This window comes from Idiotropiscis lumnitzeri, chromosome 1, assembly GCF_059441095.1.
Source record: "Idiotropiscis lumnitzeri isolate Australia: NSW breed Sydney's pygmy pipehorse chromosome 1, RoL_Ilum_1.0, whole genome shotgun sequence".
Classification (NCBI taxonomy): domain Eukaryota; kingdom Metazoa; phylum Chordata; class Actinopteri; order Syngnathiformes; family Syngnathidae; genus Idiotropiscis; species Idiotropiscis lumnitzeri.
In genome coordinates, this window is record NC_142391.1 from 13,630,850 (window position 1) to 13,649,780 (window position 18,931).

The 18,931-nt window shown below is 40.9% G+C and overlaps 1 protein-coding gene across 2 annotated transcripts in view; it reads left to right on the top strand.

Annotated features, from left to right (window-relative positions):
* The window catches only part of akt1 (AKT serine/threonine kinase 1), a 31,836-nt gene extending 16,359 nt beyond the window's left edge, over positions 1-15,477 (top strand). For both annotated transcript variants that reach the window (XM_088318543.1, XM_088318535.1), the window contains exons 3-14: positions 3,857-3,985; positions 5,444-5,555; positions 5,813-5,939; positions 7,241-7,372; positions 7,503-7,568; positions 8,710-8,778; positions 8,893-9,018; positions 9,744-9,872; positions 12,827-13,041; positions 13,707-13,794; positions 13,906-14,008; positions 14,896-15,477. In XM_088318543.1, the coding sequence (XP_088174669.1) occupies positions 3,857-3,985; positions 5,444-5,555; positions 5,813-5,939; positions 7,241-7,372; positions 7,503-7,568; positions 8,710-8,778; positions 8,893-9,018; positions 9,744-9,872; positions 12,827-13,041; positions 13,707-13,794; positions 13,906-14,008; positions 14,896-14,975 (1,376 nt within the window). In that variant the 3' untranslated portion in view covers positions 14,976-15,477. The remainder of the gene's footprint in view (positions 1-3,856; positions 3,986-5,443; positions 5,556-5,812; positions 5,940-7,240; positions 7,373-7,502; positions 7,569-8,709; positions 8,779-8,892; positions 9,019-9,743; positions 9,873-12,826; positions 13,042-13,706; positions 13,795-13,905; positions 14,009-14,895) is intronic.
* The last annotated feature ends 3,454 nt before the right edge of the window (positions 15,478-18,931 follow it).

Consider the following 18,931-nt stretch of genomic DNA (forward strand, 5'->3'; position numbering starts at 1 on the left):
GGGGGTGGAGTTGGGGGCTGTTTGCGCAGCAGAATTGTAGAGACACAAACTCAGACAACCAGATGAGACGACTTCCACTCTTGTCATGTGATCACCTTTGTGGTCGCTGAGGAAGCGGCGCTGTACATAAAATCATGATTGATTGTTTAATATAAAATGGTCCATTGTCCAATTCCTGTGTTTGAATAAAGGAATGGGAATTAAAACATGTTTTTAATTCAATTTATCGAATAATTGACTGATTACTCGATTATTAAAATAATTGTTAGTTGCATCCCTAATATAAGTCGATATCAAATCGAATTGCAACCTGAAGAACCAAAATCCAGTTGAATCGAATTCATAAGTTAATAGATGAAATCTTCCCAGCAAACTACATCAGCCCATATAATTGTCAAAGTTGTTTTCACGATGTGCAATTTTAAATTGAGTATTAATACTGTCTCAAAAACAGACTCATTTGGGTCCTTTGATTGGCTGCAAAATAAGAGGAAGTGATCCTCATTCGGCGAATCAGTGTGCAAAGGCTGCAAGGGAAGAGGAATTGATAAGTTTTCATTCTGCAAATCAGCGAGCAGGATGCGTCACGCGACTCTTCCAAGGGAACAGACTTTAGTTTCAAATTTGGAGGAGTCTCACATCTCAATGAGTAATTTGATAGCAACACCTAAGTCCCTAACCTGGAACTGATTTGAGGTTTGGCAAAGCTGACATCAGTCAAAAAAACATTGTAGGGTGCTGAAAAACACTTGCCATGAAGAGGACTTTGCCGACACTATTTATTGTCAGTAAAGATTCTATCCCACTGAGCGGCGAAGGCTTGCAAAGACAATCACCAGACATTCGCCAGCAGCATACACATTGTGTATGATTATTTTTTGTTTAGTTTTACAGTAAACTCCAACTCAGGTGTCATTAAACTGCTTAAAGCAGTGGTCCTAACCACTGGGCGGTCGTCAAAATAATCTTTGGAAAATTGTATGCTTCTACTCCCTAAATTGACATGTAACATAGTTGAGCATTGAGGCGAACGTCACCTGAATTGCATGTAGACGCTTGCACCCGCAGACTTTCGACCACTTGTGCAACATTCCTTCAGTTCCATGTACTGTGTGGCCTCTCCATAGTGACCAGACAAATTGTCCGTATTGCCATTTATATCACAGTTACATAATTGAGGCGCAAGTAGTCTTAATTTCTAAGAATGTTGAGTGCCAATGTGACTGAGGGCAGCTCGGCTAACAGATAAGCTCCTTGAGTAGCTGTCTCATGCATACATTTCTTGTGCTCTGTCCTCCAGATTAATTTTGCCATCTGTGACATGTATCTGTGTTTTTTCCCTGTCAATGTGAACAGTACAATTCCTGAAAAAAATGCCAAGTCTGTCACAGGCCTTGTGGATAGAAAACAAAGACGTATCTGATACCACTGCAGTCTGCACACTCGGCTCACACTCACCGGACATAATCGTCATCAAAAGTCGACAGCACAAACTCCTTGATATTGCCACAAATGTGTCACGACTGAGACATACTCAAGTAATAATTCAGATTTTTATTTTTATTAGCTGCCATGATACATTTGTCATGATGGCATCACAGTATGACATGTCAGCATTGTGCACATACTGTCGTCAGTGTGGCCTGGCATGATTTGTAACTTGGGGATATAGGTCAGACAAAAACTGACCACTGAGTGAGAGGCCAGCTGGAGCCCAAATGATGGGACCTTACCAAAGAAATGTGTGTGCTGGACAGCTGATACTTTTGTCACTGTATTTATTCTTACCCATTTTAGATATCAGCTATTTTTCTGTCTGCCCCCCTGTGAAGTCAATCAATTAAGCCTTACCTGTGAATACACGCTCAATCAATCCTTATGTTAAAAAAAAAATGCCAAAAAATGTAACTCAAATTTGACAGATGACACAGCGGATCGGATCTAAATGGGATACGTTTTGTGAGACATTGCAAACTCTGCAGAAAGCTAGATGAAAATTTATGTTTTGTGTGTTGATGAGAAATATGAGACATCTGCTGCACATTGAAGACAAAAGTATATTGAACTTTGGGGCAGATGTTTTGTCTTCAGGCCAACACCTCAATAAGTCTTGACAGCCCATTTAGAGAGTGCTTCACTCTTATCCGGTCAACTCTGCCAGAATGTCCGTACTTTACTTAAGTGTCCTTTTCCTTTCATTCCCTTGCGTCTGTCTCATCCCGGAAATCTATTTGGACTTTATCCCATTTGGGTTTCTTGCTCTTGTCATTCTGTGGTCCAAATAAATGGGATGCAGGAAGAGGACAAAGTTCATTATTTTACAATGTCAAAAGTGCAAATTTGAAAAAGTTTAGTCAGTCTGTGGTAATTGTTTTTTTTCGCCCCCTTTTTAATTATTTTGAAGGATGAATACAAAATGGAGAGATACCACTGGTGACTGTGTGATACAGATCCCTTATCAGTTTTGTATCCCTGAGAGGGCAACTGAAGCTTATATTGATAAATGCCCTGTGTGTGTGTCTCCCTGTCTCATTCGCTCTCTTTGTCTCTCTCACAGACAAACGCACACCACCTCTGTGTTCGAGGAAATGGGGCAATTAAAGACAGCTTGCCACGACTCTGCATGGGGCTAATATGTGTCTCCATAATTAAAAATGAATTACTCTTTTCCTTTATAAATATTCAAGTCCCCGTTGCACCACGTGCCGCTGCCTTGCTTTGATACGTATGCTAGTTTACCCCCATCTGCACAACATCTGGTGCAGCATTTCCTGAAGCATCACCAGAATAAATTGAGTTTTGCTGGAGATGGACACGCATGACTTGAAGTTACGGATGTTGTCTTCAACTCGAACCGTTTTTTTTTTGGCAAATGTATTGATATTGCTGCTGTTTACAAATTCACTGAAACGGTGGACTAAGTCAGACAAAGGAGCTACTATAGTCACACGCGCCCACCGTTTTCCACTTTTCCACTGCCTGGTACCTACTCGCCATGACACGACTCTACTCACTATTGATCCTTTTCGCTTTTAGAAGTCTAAAAGTGATATAATTGAACATGAAAATCATCGAATAATTGACACCCCCAAAAGTCCTCAACTCAATTCATCGCATTTTGTTGGCATTAATATACTTCCCTACATTTATCCAAACGAAGCTCCTTAATTCACATCAACATAGTTCCTCGACACCAAGATGGTTCCAAAGTCATACTTGCGTCATAATTACGTTGGCCCAAGAATAAAAACATAGAATACTGTAGATGTAAACAAAAAGATGCATTGGGGAATGCCAAAATGCGATTATGCAAGGGGAACAGTACAAACATGAGTGAAGCTCCTAGGTTAGGGCAAAATCTGTAAATATATATCATTGTCTAATTGGGGGTTCAACATGGGGGGGGGCTGTGGCTTATAGTTTGTGCCTTTCAGTCTTTCAGTCAAGCTTTATGAACTGCCCCTCCTCCCCACACTCAACAATACGATTTGACCGTATTGCGTAATGCTGGCCAAGTAGTTTTACACATTTCTGCTACATGTCTACATCTGTGAAGGAGACAGACGGACAGAGGAACGGGTCCTGACTTGTACTAAAAACCATTTGTCCTGCAGCTGACCTACAGTAAAAGAAAGGTGGTGACAAGATGGTCATTCTGAACACTAGAACAGCATAGCAATGACCACATTGGAGGAAAGGGTTGCTCCAAGGAGAATTCAAACAAAAAAGAGAGAGGACAATGACTGACTTAGAATGACTACAAAAGAATTTGCACATTCAGAAACAATATACTGTATGTTGTTTTGTGCTTAATTATTTAGTCTGTGATTTTGATGCACATTTTCTCTCATATCAGGAGAGTACATCAAGACCTGGAGGCCAAGGTATTTTCTTCTGAAGAGCGATGGTACTTTCATTGGCTACAAAGAGCGACCACAAGATGTCGACCAGTTGGAAACTCCCTTAAATAACTTCTCCGTTGCACGTGAGTATTTGCTTACAAAGAAACCACTGCATCCCCACCCCCCGTTCCTGGCAGTTTGTTTTTTCTCCATACTTGCGCTGTTGTAACAGTTAGCGTATGTTCACAATTTTTTCAATCCATTGCTGCAGATGTAAACATGTGTTATTGGCCCCTGGCATGAATACTTTTCCTCTATGCATCTTCTCCGTACTGTGCACGAATGCCCAGGAAAATCCATCTTCAAAAAGTTGCTGCGTTCAATTCAGTCTTCCAATGACTGAACTCGGCAATTAGACAGCCTACTGTTAGTTGAAATGTTTCCTCTCAGTCGCTTTTGAGTTATTGCGACTATTAGCCGCCTCACTTCTATAAATCTGCTCTGAGGCGTTGTCGCCATCAGCGGCCGCTTTGGTTTTCTGAGACCACGGCGCAGAGGACACGTGGCGCATCGCTGCCGACGAGGGCGCGGCAGCTGGATTGTGTTCCAACCCTCATAGAGCCATGTTGGGTCTCAGTGGTGGTCCACTCTGCTGTCCTCCATCCATCACACTGAGGGCATTTTGTGTCACATTCCAACACATATGTTGACAGTTTTCATTTGGCAGCAGATGTTAACGCAAAAGAGGATCAGAAGGAAATCTCTGCTGCCTGAATGCACTTACTTATTACTATATTATTGAAACTTTTACAAATTGAAAAATGATGACAGTATTTTTCTGAATATCAGATACACTTTTTTTCTCATACTTTGGCTGGTGCTGCATCTTTTATACAGGTGCACCTTGTATAAATTAAACTTAGAGCTTGGACTGGCACCCAAAATCCCTGTCCGCTAATTGTGTTGACTTATTTGTGTATTTGAATGCATTGATTAAAGTAAAAAAAAAAAAAATTAACATTAGAATCACACACAACATATACAGTTTGTGAACATTTTACACAAATGTCACATACTTGTTGGTCACTTCATTCATCGCACAAGCTGTCAGCAAATCTCCGAGACGTCGTCTTATCTGGTGAACATATAAATAATGAAACGTTTTTTTTCTTTGGACTTTTGTGGTGTAACCATAGACCCGCAACTTTTTTAACTGATGTAATTCCTGCACAACAAATTCCCAGCTGCTCAGTATTATACGTTTTAAGTAACAATAAGTCAGCAATATTTATGAAAAAAGTATCTGCTTTCGAAACTACAACAAATCAAAGGAATTGTGTTCAACCTTCGCTGTATCGCCTTTGCATTTATTTTGGCAACATTCGACGCTGGAATGTTATTGATTCATTGCTTAAAGTTGAGTAGCCTACTAGTGATTTCCTCTACCTGAATTCTGTTACTTTCCAAATTAAAGAGTGTGTTTTCTGGTGGCGATAAAGATAAATGGCTACAACTGTGGGTCTTTCGCTTCCCCTCTGCTCCCCAACACTGGCCCTTCTCTTCGTCTCCCCTTTCCAACTACCGCCTCATTTCATGGCCAGAATGCCAGCTGATGAAGACAGAACGACCTAAGCCCAATACATTTATCATCCGATGCCTGCAGTGGACCACTGTCATCGAGCGCACCTTCCACGTTGAGACCCCTGAGGAGAGGCAAGTGAGAAGCATGCCATTTTCGACTTACACAGAAGCAAAAGACAAAATTGTCCCTATTGATTTAAAACATGATTTTTTTTTTTTTTTGCATGGAAGCATTGAAATATGTGTATTAAATGATAGTTATGCGCCCATACAAGGTCTACTTGGCGGAAGTTGCACATGAAATTGTACTCCTGTTGATCAAATGTCAATTTTGTGATTGGTCTGCTGGTTTGGTAAATAGGTTGATATATTCTTTCTGTTGTCTTTAGGGAAGAATGGACAAAAGCCATCCAAGCAGTGGCACAAGGGCTGCAGAAGCAAGAAGAGGAGATGATGGACTCCTCTCCAGACCCAATGGATATGGAGGTCTACCTGACCAAACCCAGACAAAAAGTGGTACGTCTGGTGTGCACGCTGCCATTTTATGTTGACGCATGCAAGTGTCCAACAACCTCAGGTGCGCAATCTTAAGTGCGGATGGTCGACCATCCAAATGGGCAAAAGAGTAGATGCAAATAGATTTATTTATCAAACCTAAGATGGGTTGCAATCTATAGTTTTTTATGCGTCTATAAATACCCCGCCTGAAAAGCAGACAAGAGGAATGAATGGATGTTTTCTGCTCGTGGAAACATTTTAGGAATATCTGGAATCAAAATGTATCGCAACGTAGTCTATTCAGCAACATAATTACTGTTGACGTGTACATTTATGACAAAACGTCTCGCTACATTTCCTTACATCTGCGTCGTTTTATTGCACCAGTGCTGTCTTCTCCCAGGCCAAATTTACAGGATAGCCGTTTTAAGCGCGCATGTCGTGTTGGCCAGGTGTATCCAATTCCCACACATTGCAGACTAGTTAAATCATAGAAGACACCGATTTGATGGTGTTGCGCTAGCGTCCGTACAAATTATGGGAGTGATAAAAGTTTTTCTGTAACGCTGTATGTATGTTTTCCTCTTCCACAAAACATTTGATTCCATAACTTCCAACTTCATTTTGTGCTTTTAGTGCAGTCCCAAATTTTCTATGGTAGAAACTATCAGGGCTACTACAGAACACAGAAAAAAATATTAATGGACACTTTTCCAACTGTTGCCAACTGTGCATGCTTTTAGTAAGTGAACACGCAATTAATTTTAAAAGATTGCAATCTTAGCAAGTCGCATGCAACATGCCCAACAGCAGCATGTACAGTCTGATCGACTAAATGTGTAATTTAGCGCCTGCTGTTTAGGATCTTGGCAAGTCAGGCCTTATGTGCATGCCCTTATTCTTACGCCATTGATCTTCTCCTTTTTTGCACTTTGCTCTCCACTGAGCTTCATCTAACCTTCCTTCAGCACTTGTCAGCTTCTTTGACTCTCCCAACATCAGCCCTGGGTGGCTTAGCACCAGATAGCGTGTCCACCACCAGGCTTCCCAGCCCCCCAAGTGTGCCATGACATAAAGGTCCAGGGCCACCGGATTGGATGTCCCTCACGCAACCATTTCTAACATTCTCTTCAGCACAAGGGTCAAAGGTTAACTGAGACACAACCACATATAGGCTGAACCATTAGAGTGGGAATTGCATGGTGGCTGAAATAGTGCCTTGAATGCCACTTTGTTGCGAGTGGGATTGTGTGTCCTGCCGAGTTTGAGTATGAGTTTGTTTGTAATTAGATGCCACTCTCTGTCCTCTGGCTCGCCAGACTATGCACGACTTTGAATACCTCAAACTCCTGGGAAAAGGCACCTTTGGCAAAGTTATCCTAGTAAAGGAGAAGGCCACGGGACGCTACTATGCCATGAAGATCCTGAAAAAGGAGGTGATCGTAGCAAAGGTGAGTGGTTGCCAGTGAGATAGCAAAGCAGAGAAAACACTGTGGTGGGGAGGACACTGGAGCAATGACTTGATACCGAACCTTTGTGGGAGTTAGTTGCACAAATGCGCTTTGTGGATTCTTTTTCCAGGATGAAGTGGCGCACACACTCACAGAAAATAGAGTCCTCCAGAATTCAAAGCACCCCTTCTTGACAGTAAGGAACTCCTTTATATCCTCCTTTAACTAAAGTTATGTTACTTTATTAAGACCCTTGGTGATTATTTAGTTTAACAGCATTCATTTAGTAAAATGCGGATTGCTTTGAAGTGCTACTCGCCTACAAAGCCACACGCTGGGCGAGGCCTTTTGATTATCATTTAACTCGTTTCTGTAAGCCTGAGGCAGGGTGTGATAAAAGGATCCAACAAAAATGAGGGATGACAAGTTTTAATCAAATATATTACAAGTATAGAAATGTGAGCACATTGCTTTAAGTGTAAGAGTTACGCTGAAATATTGTTGGACGGTTCTCAGAAAACGTGGTCGGCCTCGGGCTGCGAATGGCGACCTTTAAAATCAATCATCAGATTTGCCTGTTTCCAATATTTCATAAATAATGCAGGGATTCAAATAGACAACCGTACTGTCATTTATGCTGTTGTCTGTGTGTGAATGTATTTTGAGTTGTGGAAAATAGCCATTGTGACTATGGACTTCCTGTTTGTGACCTGCCGACACTTCCATGTAAACAAGAGCACTTTGTACCCTTAAACTGTGTCAGTTTCAAAAACAGTTGTTACTAATAAGAGAATAAGAATAGAATGTAAATACAACACAATACTGATTAATCGAGTGCCACGCTACATTTTAAGTCAACGATTTACAATTGTTCCTAACTTTATGCTTTGGAGAGTAGAAACTTAAGTTTAATGGTTTCACTTTAAAATACAGTGTTAACATTAAATAATAAGTCTTTTGTTCATTCTGCAACAGCAGTGTACAAATCCAGCGAGGCGGACAGTTTAATTGGCAACAATAAAATTAATGAAAAAAATCAAATAAACATAATTACTTTAAAAATAATTTGGTACTTGAGTGCTCATTGTTTGGTGTCCATGTAACGACAGAGTAGACTACGACATTCAACAATATGCTGCAAACAAAGGGCTGAGTGAACTGTCTTAATTTATTCATAGCACACTGCAGAGAGGTTTCATCTAAAGCGTACATCATTTTGATTTTTTTCACAAGTTTGGTTTTGGGAAATTCCTGGACCATATTTTCTGAGAGCCGCACTCTTACGTTTAACACCCAGCTGTTTGACTTATGACTTGTTACTTGTTATCCTTCTACAGGGACTGAAATACTCTTTCCAAACACACGACCGCCTTTGCTTTGTTATGGAATATGCTAACGGCGGTGAGGTAAACTATTTTATTTTGCTTTCGTCATTGATAAGGATATATTGGTCGGTCAGTTGTTGTTATTTTCCCCTGGAATAACAGAATCCTCCTTCAATCTCTTTCATTTCCCCGCAGCTTTTCTTCCACCTTTCAAGGGATCGGGTATTCTCAGAGGAGCGTGCTCGGTTCTATGGTGCAGAGATTGTGTCTGCGCTCGACTACCTGCATGCCGAAAGAAACGTGGTCTACCGAGATCTAAAGGTAGATGTCGATACTTGTCCTCTCCCATCCTTGCTTCTCAACTTTTTTTTTTGGTGATATTTATAAGGAACTGATCATATATTGAAATTGGAGAGGGTTTTTTTCTTTTTTTTTTTTATAGCTCTGAACATTTCGCAGCAAGCATCTGTAGCTATACCACATCCAGCTGATAGACCAGCCCGGTCAGCATAGCACTCTCACCCCCAATTCCCTGACTGTTTCCCTTGGGTTTATGAGGCGGTATCTCAGTCTGTTAAGCTGCTATTGAAAATGCCAATGTAGCAGGATTGGAAGATGTGCTGACTCGCCCAGCATGGCTGGACACGTGTGAGCTACAGCGGCCTGACTTAAATGAAGAGAAAGAGAAAGTGCCAGCACGTGGAGATACTGAAAGGCCATGTTATGTTACTTCACAAACTGAAGAATGTTCATTAGTTTACCACACATTGCTATGCATCAAGAATGCAGTTGATATAAAGCTGGATGCAAAACCAGAAGGTTCAAAATGTTTGCGGTCGCCAAAGTGTGTATTCAAATTTGTGTGAAATGTTCTGTGGTTGTAAATCCTCAACTTCCTTCACAAAAGCAAAGGAGAAGATAATTTGACAGGGTTTATTTGAACACACTATTAGATACAGTATCAACATAGAGAGAAAAACTCTTGTATGCACCAAACACATTCAATTTGAGAAGCATATGACTATTTTTTGTCGTATTCCCTGCAGTTGGAAAATCTGATGCTGGATAAAGATGGACACATCAAGATTACAGATTTTGGCCTCTGTAAGGAGGGGATCAAAGATGGTGCCACCATGAAGACTTTCTGTGGAACACCAGAGTACCTTGCACCTGAGGTAACCTAATTATGTTTCCCTTTTGGAACGATACCTTTTTGTTCAGTCAAATACTATGTATCACTCGCTCCTATGGTCACAGTATTCAAAAGACATTTACCACCATGCTTATGCTCGTGAGGCTCTGTGTTCGATTAGGTTGAGTTCTGAGTGCAAAACAATCAGCGTCTGGGTATTATGCACTGTTGTGTATAGTTTTGAAGAGGCCAAAGCTTTGTTTTGAGCTAAGTTGGAAGTGAGCGCGTGCCACCCTGTCACATGCAACCTGAGTAGATCCTAAACAAATTTGTAGCGTGTCGCTGGACATCAGTTGTTAAGAAGCATGTGGAAGAAAAGGCAGCTGTTCTGAAATGCCTTTCTAATCTCCAGCTGAAGTCTGTCCTTTAATGAGATCTGCGTGCGCGCAGGGCAGAGCAGCTTGATCTCATATTTGCTGTATGGGGAGGGGTGTGGCTACTCCCTATTGCGTGCAGGTATGACACAGTGAGGCCTCTGTAACTTGATAGTGCATTGTGAGTGCGGCTGGCGTTTACGTGAGAGGAAGAACACACTGGTGGTGTAAAAGTGGGAGAAGCATGTGCATGTTGACGCAGTTGGCTTATCGTTTTTTTAACCCCCATTTGGAATTTTCTTGCTGGAGTGGGTGGGGGCTATGGAGGAGGGTGACATTGGCCGGCAGCCCCTCAGGAAACGTGAGATTCTGCCCCTGTAATAAGACCGCAATGGCTACAGCTGTTGTGCGGCATCAGGGGAGCCGTACTCTGACCTGGGAGGGACCAGCGTCCGTGTGCTCACTTCTTGTTGCCATATTGGAGCATATGCATTCCCATTTATGTCAGTCAGGACTAACCAACTTTAACCATATTCACCAGACGATCGTTCTAAAAATCTTGAGCCAATCTAGAATGTTAATAATTACTCTCTTTACATAAACTTGGGACAGTCATTAAAAATAATAATAAATAAATCCTACATTCACCTGTTCCTGCCGAGCTCTCTCCACTGAGATGCCCAGTCTATGACAGCTCCAGCCGAGAGCAGGGAGACATCAGGGGCTGTTTCCATGGCAACGGGGTCGCTGCCGAGCGTCTCTATGGAGTGCAGCCCAGGCAGTGTTACAGGTTGTTCTGCAGTAAACAATGACCTTGTTGTGTGAGCTGCACAGGAATGCTGAAACGTCTGGGAATATTCCATTCAGATCTGGTGGGGGGCAGGGGCCTGCTGACCTGAAAGAACTTGAGGGACAAATTCAATTGGTCACTTTTATTAAAACTATTTATAGTGAGAAAGCCATAGTGCGTCTACCTTCAACTAATTTTTATTTAGTTTTTTTTAAGCCATACTAAAAGCACAATCTGTCAAAATCAATCTGCCTAACTCATTTCAAGACTCAAATACAGTAAATGCTAATACAGCAGGTGGTTCCACGGCCCTTAACCGAAAAGGCAGTTTGAGACAAGATCAAAAGACCAATGAAAATCCCAAAAAGCATGTCATCAACAATAGTGTCGATTGAATTGTACTTTTTTTTTTTTTTAAACAAAAAAGTTGCTTTCTGCTTCTTCCTTGACAATTGTGCCTTGTTTATTTGTGTTTTACTAAAAAATAGTTTTTTGAATCAGTACTACGCAGTATATGTGACGCCTCAAAAAGTTTTAATTGCGATAAGAACACCAGGGGATCATATTTTTCCTGATGCAGCAATTCTTACTCGGGTCCCCCACCTCTGGTAAATAATGTAGTATTTGTGTGGAAATGGTGTTCATATTAAGAAATGTTTTTGTTTTCTTGTATTTTCGCTCTTCTCTTCCCTTCTTTTCCACTCCTCATTGGTGGTGTTAATATGAGTCAGGGGCCCAAGCAGGCAGTCCTGGTTACGTATATGAGGGATGAGCTTGGCTCCTGCGCTCCTGGCAGCTTCACAGCTGTGGCACTCTTCTACATATATGGGGCAGCTGCGGGCCCAGCTGTCGCACGGTATGAATCACACGACAGCAAAGCTGGAAATAGAGACGGCCTAGTAATCCAAGCCCCGCTCGGGCTTCACGTTACTCTCCCCTGCTCACCCGGTCGTCCTCCGCTGTGCTCGCAGACACATGTGTGCGCGCACGCGGCAGTCTTGTTCCTTTTAGGGACACATGCGATCATCTGTTTTCCAGAACACTCCTGGCCTGCGCTGTTGTGTCCATATCTAATTCTATTAAGCCACCCACATCCTTTAACTGAAGTTTCTATTCTTGGGTGTGAATTACCCACCATCGTGCTCCTTGAGCTTTAAGAGGACAGGCTGTTCTCTTTGTCTTTATTTCACCTTCAACATCCGCCTGGGGAGGTAGAATCCAGTACAAGTCCCCAGGGGCTTTGGAACAACTGTGCTCAGCAGCACATTATTCATGCAACAGGTTGCACTCTTCAGTGAGCACACCGCCAGTAGAGTCCGTCTCATTAATTGTTTCCTATGAGACAAAATAGTTTCCTTTTTACACTAGTGATATTCACATTTGGCTTGTGTACAGTGGCCCGACCTGTGTTTGTTGACTAATATTTGTTTATTTTAGCGGCGCGCGCACCTCGGCAGCTTGTTGATGTGTATGTGCGGAAGGGCCCGAGGGTGATTAAATATGCAGAGCTCCAGGGGAAACACTATCCTCCCTCCTAATATGAGATGTGAGTCAGGGTTGGTCCCGGCCTGCCTCCAAACCGCGGGTCAGTGGGGAGAGCAGGTGATTTGGGTAGCACATTAAGGAGGATTTTTGCACTCATCAGCCATCATTTGGTGCATCAGTAAAACACAAATATTTAGTTTACCTTATTTGGTGACTTGGCGAGGGTGAAAATGTCACGGCAATACTTCACAGTATGACAAATAAACATGTACTATGGTTAAGTTAGCAAATCTCTTATATCCACCATTTTTCATTTGGTTATGCACAACTTTACTGTCAATCTGCAAGGTACTTGAGGACAACGACTACGGCCGTGCTGTCGACTGGTGGGGTCTTGGCGTGGTGATGTACGAGATGATGTGTGGCAGGCTGCCTTTCTACAACCAGGACCACGAGAAGCTTTTTGAGCTCATCCTCATGGAAGACATCCGCTTTCCACGGACACTCGGTCCAGAGGCGCGCTCGCTGCTCTCTGGACTCCTCAAGAAGGACCCCATGCAGAGGTGAGGCATCTCCACAGCCTGGGAAACGGCAATGAATCAACATATGTTTATGGATTACACTACCAGATATGACAAATCATTTGTGTCAGTCAAAATGTGCCAAAGTCTATCACCACCCTACAGAGTTTTTCAGATCTACAGTACAGATGCTTGATGAAAAAAAAAAATCAAAGTTGTACAGTTGTTCTACTCCTGTACTTAAGTACATCTAAATTAATGCAGACAATCTCACTTGTTAATATTGTGGTAGTGGTTCACAGTTGTACAGTACCTCATGCGGAGCTGGACACACTGCTGTGCATCCTTTGGGTGATTGAGAACGTTCACTTCAATGGCACAGTAGACTCTAAGAGTGGATTGAAGATATGTGTGTGACTCTTGTTAATGAATGATATTTGCTCGCAGAATCGTCCTCAATCGTGTTTCTTCTATATGTAAGATGAGAGATGGTTAAGTGCCTTTTAACATGAATATGAATTTGAGTCGCTAATTCTGAACACATTCCCTGTTAAAAGGGTATGCAACTTGTGCATATAATTTATTTTAAATTTGAGTTGTACTGGTAATTCACCTTAATTTTTGCAAAAGTTTTGAAATGATTCATAATGGTCTCTCTTTTTGTATTTTTTATTATCTACTGTGTACTTATGATTCGATGCATTCAGGCTGGGTGGTGGTCCTGATGATGCCAAGGAAATCATGCAGCACAAGTTCTTTGCCGGGATTGAATGGCAAGACGTTTACGAGAAAAAAGTATGTTTCACAAATACGCAGATAAAAGCTGTGCTCTAATCAGAACAACTTTTACCCAAAGTTAGTGTCCTTATTGACATGCTTCTACTCGTGACCGTTTGCCTGAAACAGTTGGTCCCGCCGTTCAAGCCCCAAGTTACCTCAGAGACGGACACGCGATATTTTGATGAGGAGTTCACTGCACAAACCATCACGATTACGCCACCTGGACAAGGTAATGCCTAATAATTAAATATTATTCTTACACTTGCTAGTTGTAATCCATCATTTTGTTCAACACACACTCTTCTCTGTGATTTGTATTTATTTTTTCATTTTTTTTAATGCAGTTTCACATTGTTCCAGGATTGAGGCATGACTTAATTCATCCCTTCCCCACTAAATCTCTCATTAATAAAGAAACTATTGTGGCTGTGCAAGGCCTCTCCCTTGAGACCACTCTGCCCTCTCCTGGAGAGCATGCAGAGTTTCCTTATTTTTTTATTGCTGAATTTGTCATCGGGCCAAAGCAATAGAAGTATTACTTTGATTACCTTATGGCATTTGGAGCCAAGGAACTATGTCAAAGTGCTTAATTTTCACAGAAATAATTATTTGCCCGCCAATTGTTGCATCTACTATTTGTATGGGGGGTGTCACTATTCGTGGCAGGGCTTGGTCAGGCTTGGGCTTTCTAATTTAATAATAGATCATTTGTGTTTGCTTTACATGAAATCATCAGAGAAGATTTGCTCTTGACAGAAAATAACAACTAATAACTCTGTTAAAGTTTGACGTACAACAGCTTACGGAAGCCAAAGTAGCCAAAGGTTCAATCATGGTGTATCAGTGCACCTTTTAAATTCTTGCTGTTGTGTTTAGAATGGTGGGAACCTTGTTTTGTAACAGTTCAATCCACCCAAAAATGAAAATGTTAAAAATAATTGGTAAAAAAAAAGTCAACCTCTACTTAGGGGAAATCCACTTTTTGGAGGTGTTTGGAAAGTATCACCCTTCGAACAGTGAGGGAACGCTGTATTTTGTTCCATTCATGGTTTGGTTCGATTGAATTGTTTGTCCCCTCGCATTTATGATAAGTGTCTGTTTTTCGTGCACCCCCAGACGAGAGCATGGAGTCTTTCGACAGTGAGCGGAGACCCCACTTCCCCCAGTTCTCCTACTCTGCGAGTGGGGTGGCCTGACCGACACTTGCACATTCCTCAATCATCCCCCTCAATCCCTTCCCTTTAAGCCGACCGCATCCTCCAAAAAGACTGGGCCCCGTCACCTTACCGTGTTATCTCCCAAGTTGTGTTCTCAAGGAAGGAGCAAGTTCAAGACAACACAAACACCGCTGTCTTCTTTTTTTTATTTTTATTTTATTTTATTTTTTTTTATGGAGAGTTAACACTAGTCTTCATTTCCTGGCTGTTTAGCGAGCAGGCATCCACACACCAGCACCTGTGTTGCAAAAATCGGGCCACTGCCTCACTGCCTTACGTTTCAAGAAGGGCTGTTATATTTTCAAATCAGATTAAACCGAAATCAACCATTTCAAGTAGCGATTACAAATAGTTCTGTTCGTAATCTGGTGTGTGTGTTGCTTACTTCCTCTGCAAATCAAAACCAAACCTTCAACGTTTTTGGGGAGCTTCAAAAATGAATGTAACATTTGAAATAAAGCTGATATTTCTTGCATGCGTCCCTTGTTGTAAACGCCCTCATTGAGTCTGATAAATAGTTAAGTTCTGATGATATGCAAAGAATGGCAAGGTTTGGAGTACTGTTAACTCATTCACTGCCAGCCTTTTTCAAAAGTGCCAGCCATTTTATAGAATTTTGCCAAATTCTTTTTTTTAAGACCTACAAAATGTGTTCTGTTTAGAAATAATACTCTCCTCCACCAGGGAGGATTCTGAAAGTTTTACAAAATTCAGAAAAACAGATCAAATTATCTTTTGATGAAACAAAATATGAATCAGAACGGTGACATTTGTAATATTATTATTTGATTATTGTGACACTTCCAACTTCTAAACAGTGGTTTTATTAGATAAACCAGCTGCAGCTGTATTTAGGAATTGCGTTTGACTGCAACATAATTCGGCTATATAGAAGTGCCGTGAGTATTGCCAACTCACCAGACTGCAGTCTATCAGAGGATGGGATCTTCCAGATCTCAGTTGTTCTTTCTCACATGTATGACAAACACACCACAATACATAGTTTGCGGAATCCATTCATATACATTATCTGATCAAGTGTAAAAATGCTTCAACTTGTGTGAATGAGTACCGCCATTATGTTTTGTGACCTTGTATGCAGTCATAAACCGGGTTGTTCTCAAATCCAAAATGGTACATCGCTACCACCTGTTTGCAAGTGTGTCTCATTACAACTCTTCCCAATGATCAAACACACCTCCACCCCCCCTGAAGTTTGGAATCTAAAAGACGTGAAAACCCATTTTGGCACTGAGTGAGTTAAGGTCCACCTCTTAGTCCAAAGTGTTTGCACACAGATTTGATTCCTGTTGGAATAAAATGAATTTGCCTCGTTCGCATTGCCCTCCCTTCTCAAAATCTCAATGCTGTGCAGTGAACACCTCCAGGTTTCTCTATGATCCAGATCAGTCGGGCCCTCGCTGACCCCTCAGAACCTCTTCCCTCCTGTAGAGTTTTTCTCCTAGTAGAGTATTGGGTGTTTCCCACCCAGTACTTCCTCTGCAGCCTCAGTGAGGTCACAAACACGATACATTTCTGTAGTAACAAAAACTGGGCTTCAGGGGAAGAACAAACCAAGACTAACCTTTCATTTGCGTCTTATGGGAATTGGTGTCCAGTCCCCTACTACTTATTTATGAGACCAGCATTTAACTATCAAGTTTTAATGTGCCAATGAATTGCACCTTGCTGCCCCACAATGATTGTATCTGGATTTTGTATTAGTGGTTGGAAAAGACTAAATTAGCTTGTTATATAATAGTCAAATGTTGTGGAAGAATTCAAACGTGGCTGAAGCTAAACAGCGATCTATGAGATCCAACACATGTATTTAAAGTATGATTTAAGGTTTTCATTGTGGTTATAATGACAGATAATCATTTTTCAAAAGTGCATTATGCCTTATTGAATGTAACGGTTTATGTTTTCACTTAAAAAAAAAAAAAACTTTTTTGTTATATATGATTGTTGCTTATTCCTATGCACACACCCCTCTTGCTGTCACCTTCTGAAAAATAGGGAAATTCGTTTTTATATGTTTTTGTTTTTATTGCAACTTTTTGTACCTGCCCTACCATATCCACAAGACCGAGGACACCAGCTTTAGTAAACAAATAATATAAACTTTGTACACTGTTTTTAAATTGTTTCTTTCAAACTGATGGAATAAAAGGTCTTAACAATCAAATGTGTGGCCTTTTTTTTCTACTTATGATGAGCTGAAACACATTTTTTAACAGTTCTCATCGTGAAAAAAATAGCTTAATAGTGTAAAAGACAAAAAAAAAAAGATTCATCTTAAATTGAATGTGCTTTTCAAATTGTAGTATAGAATAGTGTAGGGGAAAAAATGAAAACGTAAAACCAAGTTAACTGCACATTGGAAAATACCTTAGAGGTGACCAAATTCCCACCTCATTTCAACTTTTCAAATTTTGAAAATTGTCAAAATATTTCAAACTGCGTAACAGGTTTTTTTTTTTTAACAGTAAACAGTAATGCGGTTTACTTTTTGAATTGAACTATGGAAATGAATGAATTTTGCTCAAATATATTTTATTGAGACATATGTATACTGTGTAGGAGTAACTAATGATGTGAGTGCTGATGGCCTAAAACACCTCTTGCAGCAATAACCAACAAGATTTGAATCTTTGCAAGTAAAAATCACTCCATTTCCGCAAGTTCTTTGATGTACTGTAGAGCTCGCTGAGCTGGGCCTTCAGACAAACATGGCTGACTTAGTGAGACAAATGTGCTCACAATGGTTCTGGCTATGTCTGGGCCATGTTCTCCATCCCTACAGGCCACACTCAGGTCCTTGTCTGGCGCTCTGCATCTGCTCAGACACAGGGAACCAAGCTTTCCCTCAGTGCCTCGGCCAGATGGTACGGTCTCTGGAGCAGATGTTGACAGCCAGACCTCGCGGTCTGTCTTTGGCAAGAAAGGATGCACGGCGCCAACATGACAAGTTTGGCCCGGTGTGGCCTACCTCACTTGAACAACCAGGCCTCACCTGCCTCCAGCTGCATGGCCCAAAACACACCTGGCTGCACTTTCAAGACTGCATGATATTAATGTTGTGACATGTGAAGAATCACACACTTCTTCAAGTATTACAAATTACTAGTTTGCACTAAGTGCAAAATATGTATCATAAGTACTTTAATGAAGACATATTCTCATCATTGTCATTAAGTGAAGAAAATATGGCACAACAGTGACATTAACAAGAACTGGACCTCTGACCAAAATTGATAAAATGGTGAGCAGAAAACTAGTCAACGAGGCTGTAATGAATCTGACAGTGGGAGCTCTAGACATTTCTGCCGTGTACTGGCTGTTTAGTTCATATCAAGTCTGGATAACGGGGTAGGATGGCAAGAAAGAAGTGGGAGGTTCCAAATTGATTGAAAATATGAACACATACTACGGCAGTGGTATATTCACTTGGAAAAAAAATATCTTTGTTTTCTTCTGAGCAATTTATTTTTGGGATTTGTTCTTTTTAATACATTTTGCCTGCATTTTTCTGAGTATTCTTTTTGTGTTTTGTGATTTTTTTTTTATTCTGTTTTTCAGAATTTTTCACTCAGATTTTGTAATATGGTCAATCATTTCAAAATTGTATTTTCTGAAGAACTGAAAAAAATAATCCTAAAACCTGAAAAAACAAAACAAAACTGAAAAGAACAGTACTACAATACATACAAACTGAAAAACAGACCAATAAACAAAAGCACGAAAATAAAAATGGAAAAAAATATTTTTTTTTTCTCAAGTGAATGCAATGCCCTTTTCGTACACAACAAAACTATAAAAATAAAAATTGAAAGAAAGCAGAGGTCATATGTACAGTAGATTATCCTCGATGTCTTAGTGTAGCACAGTTAAGGTGATGGGCCCCAAGTAGCAGTCAGTGTTGGCACAAAACC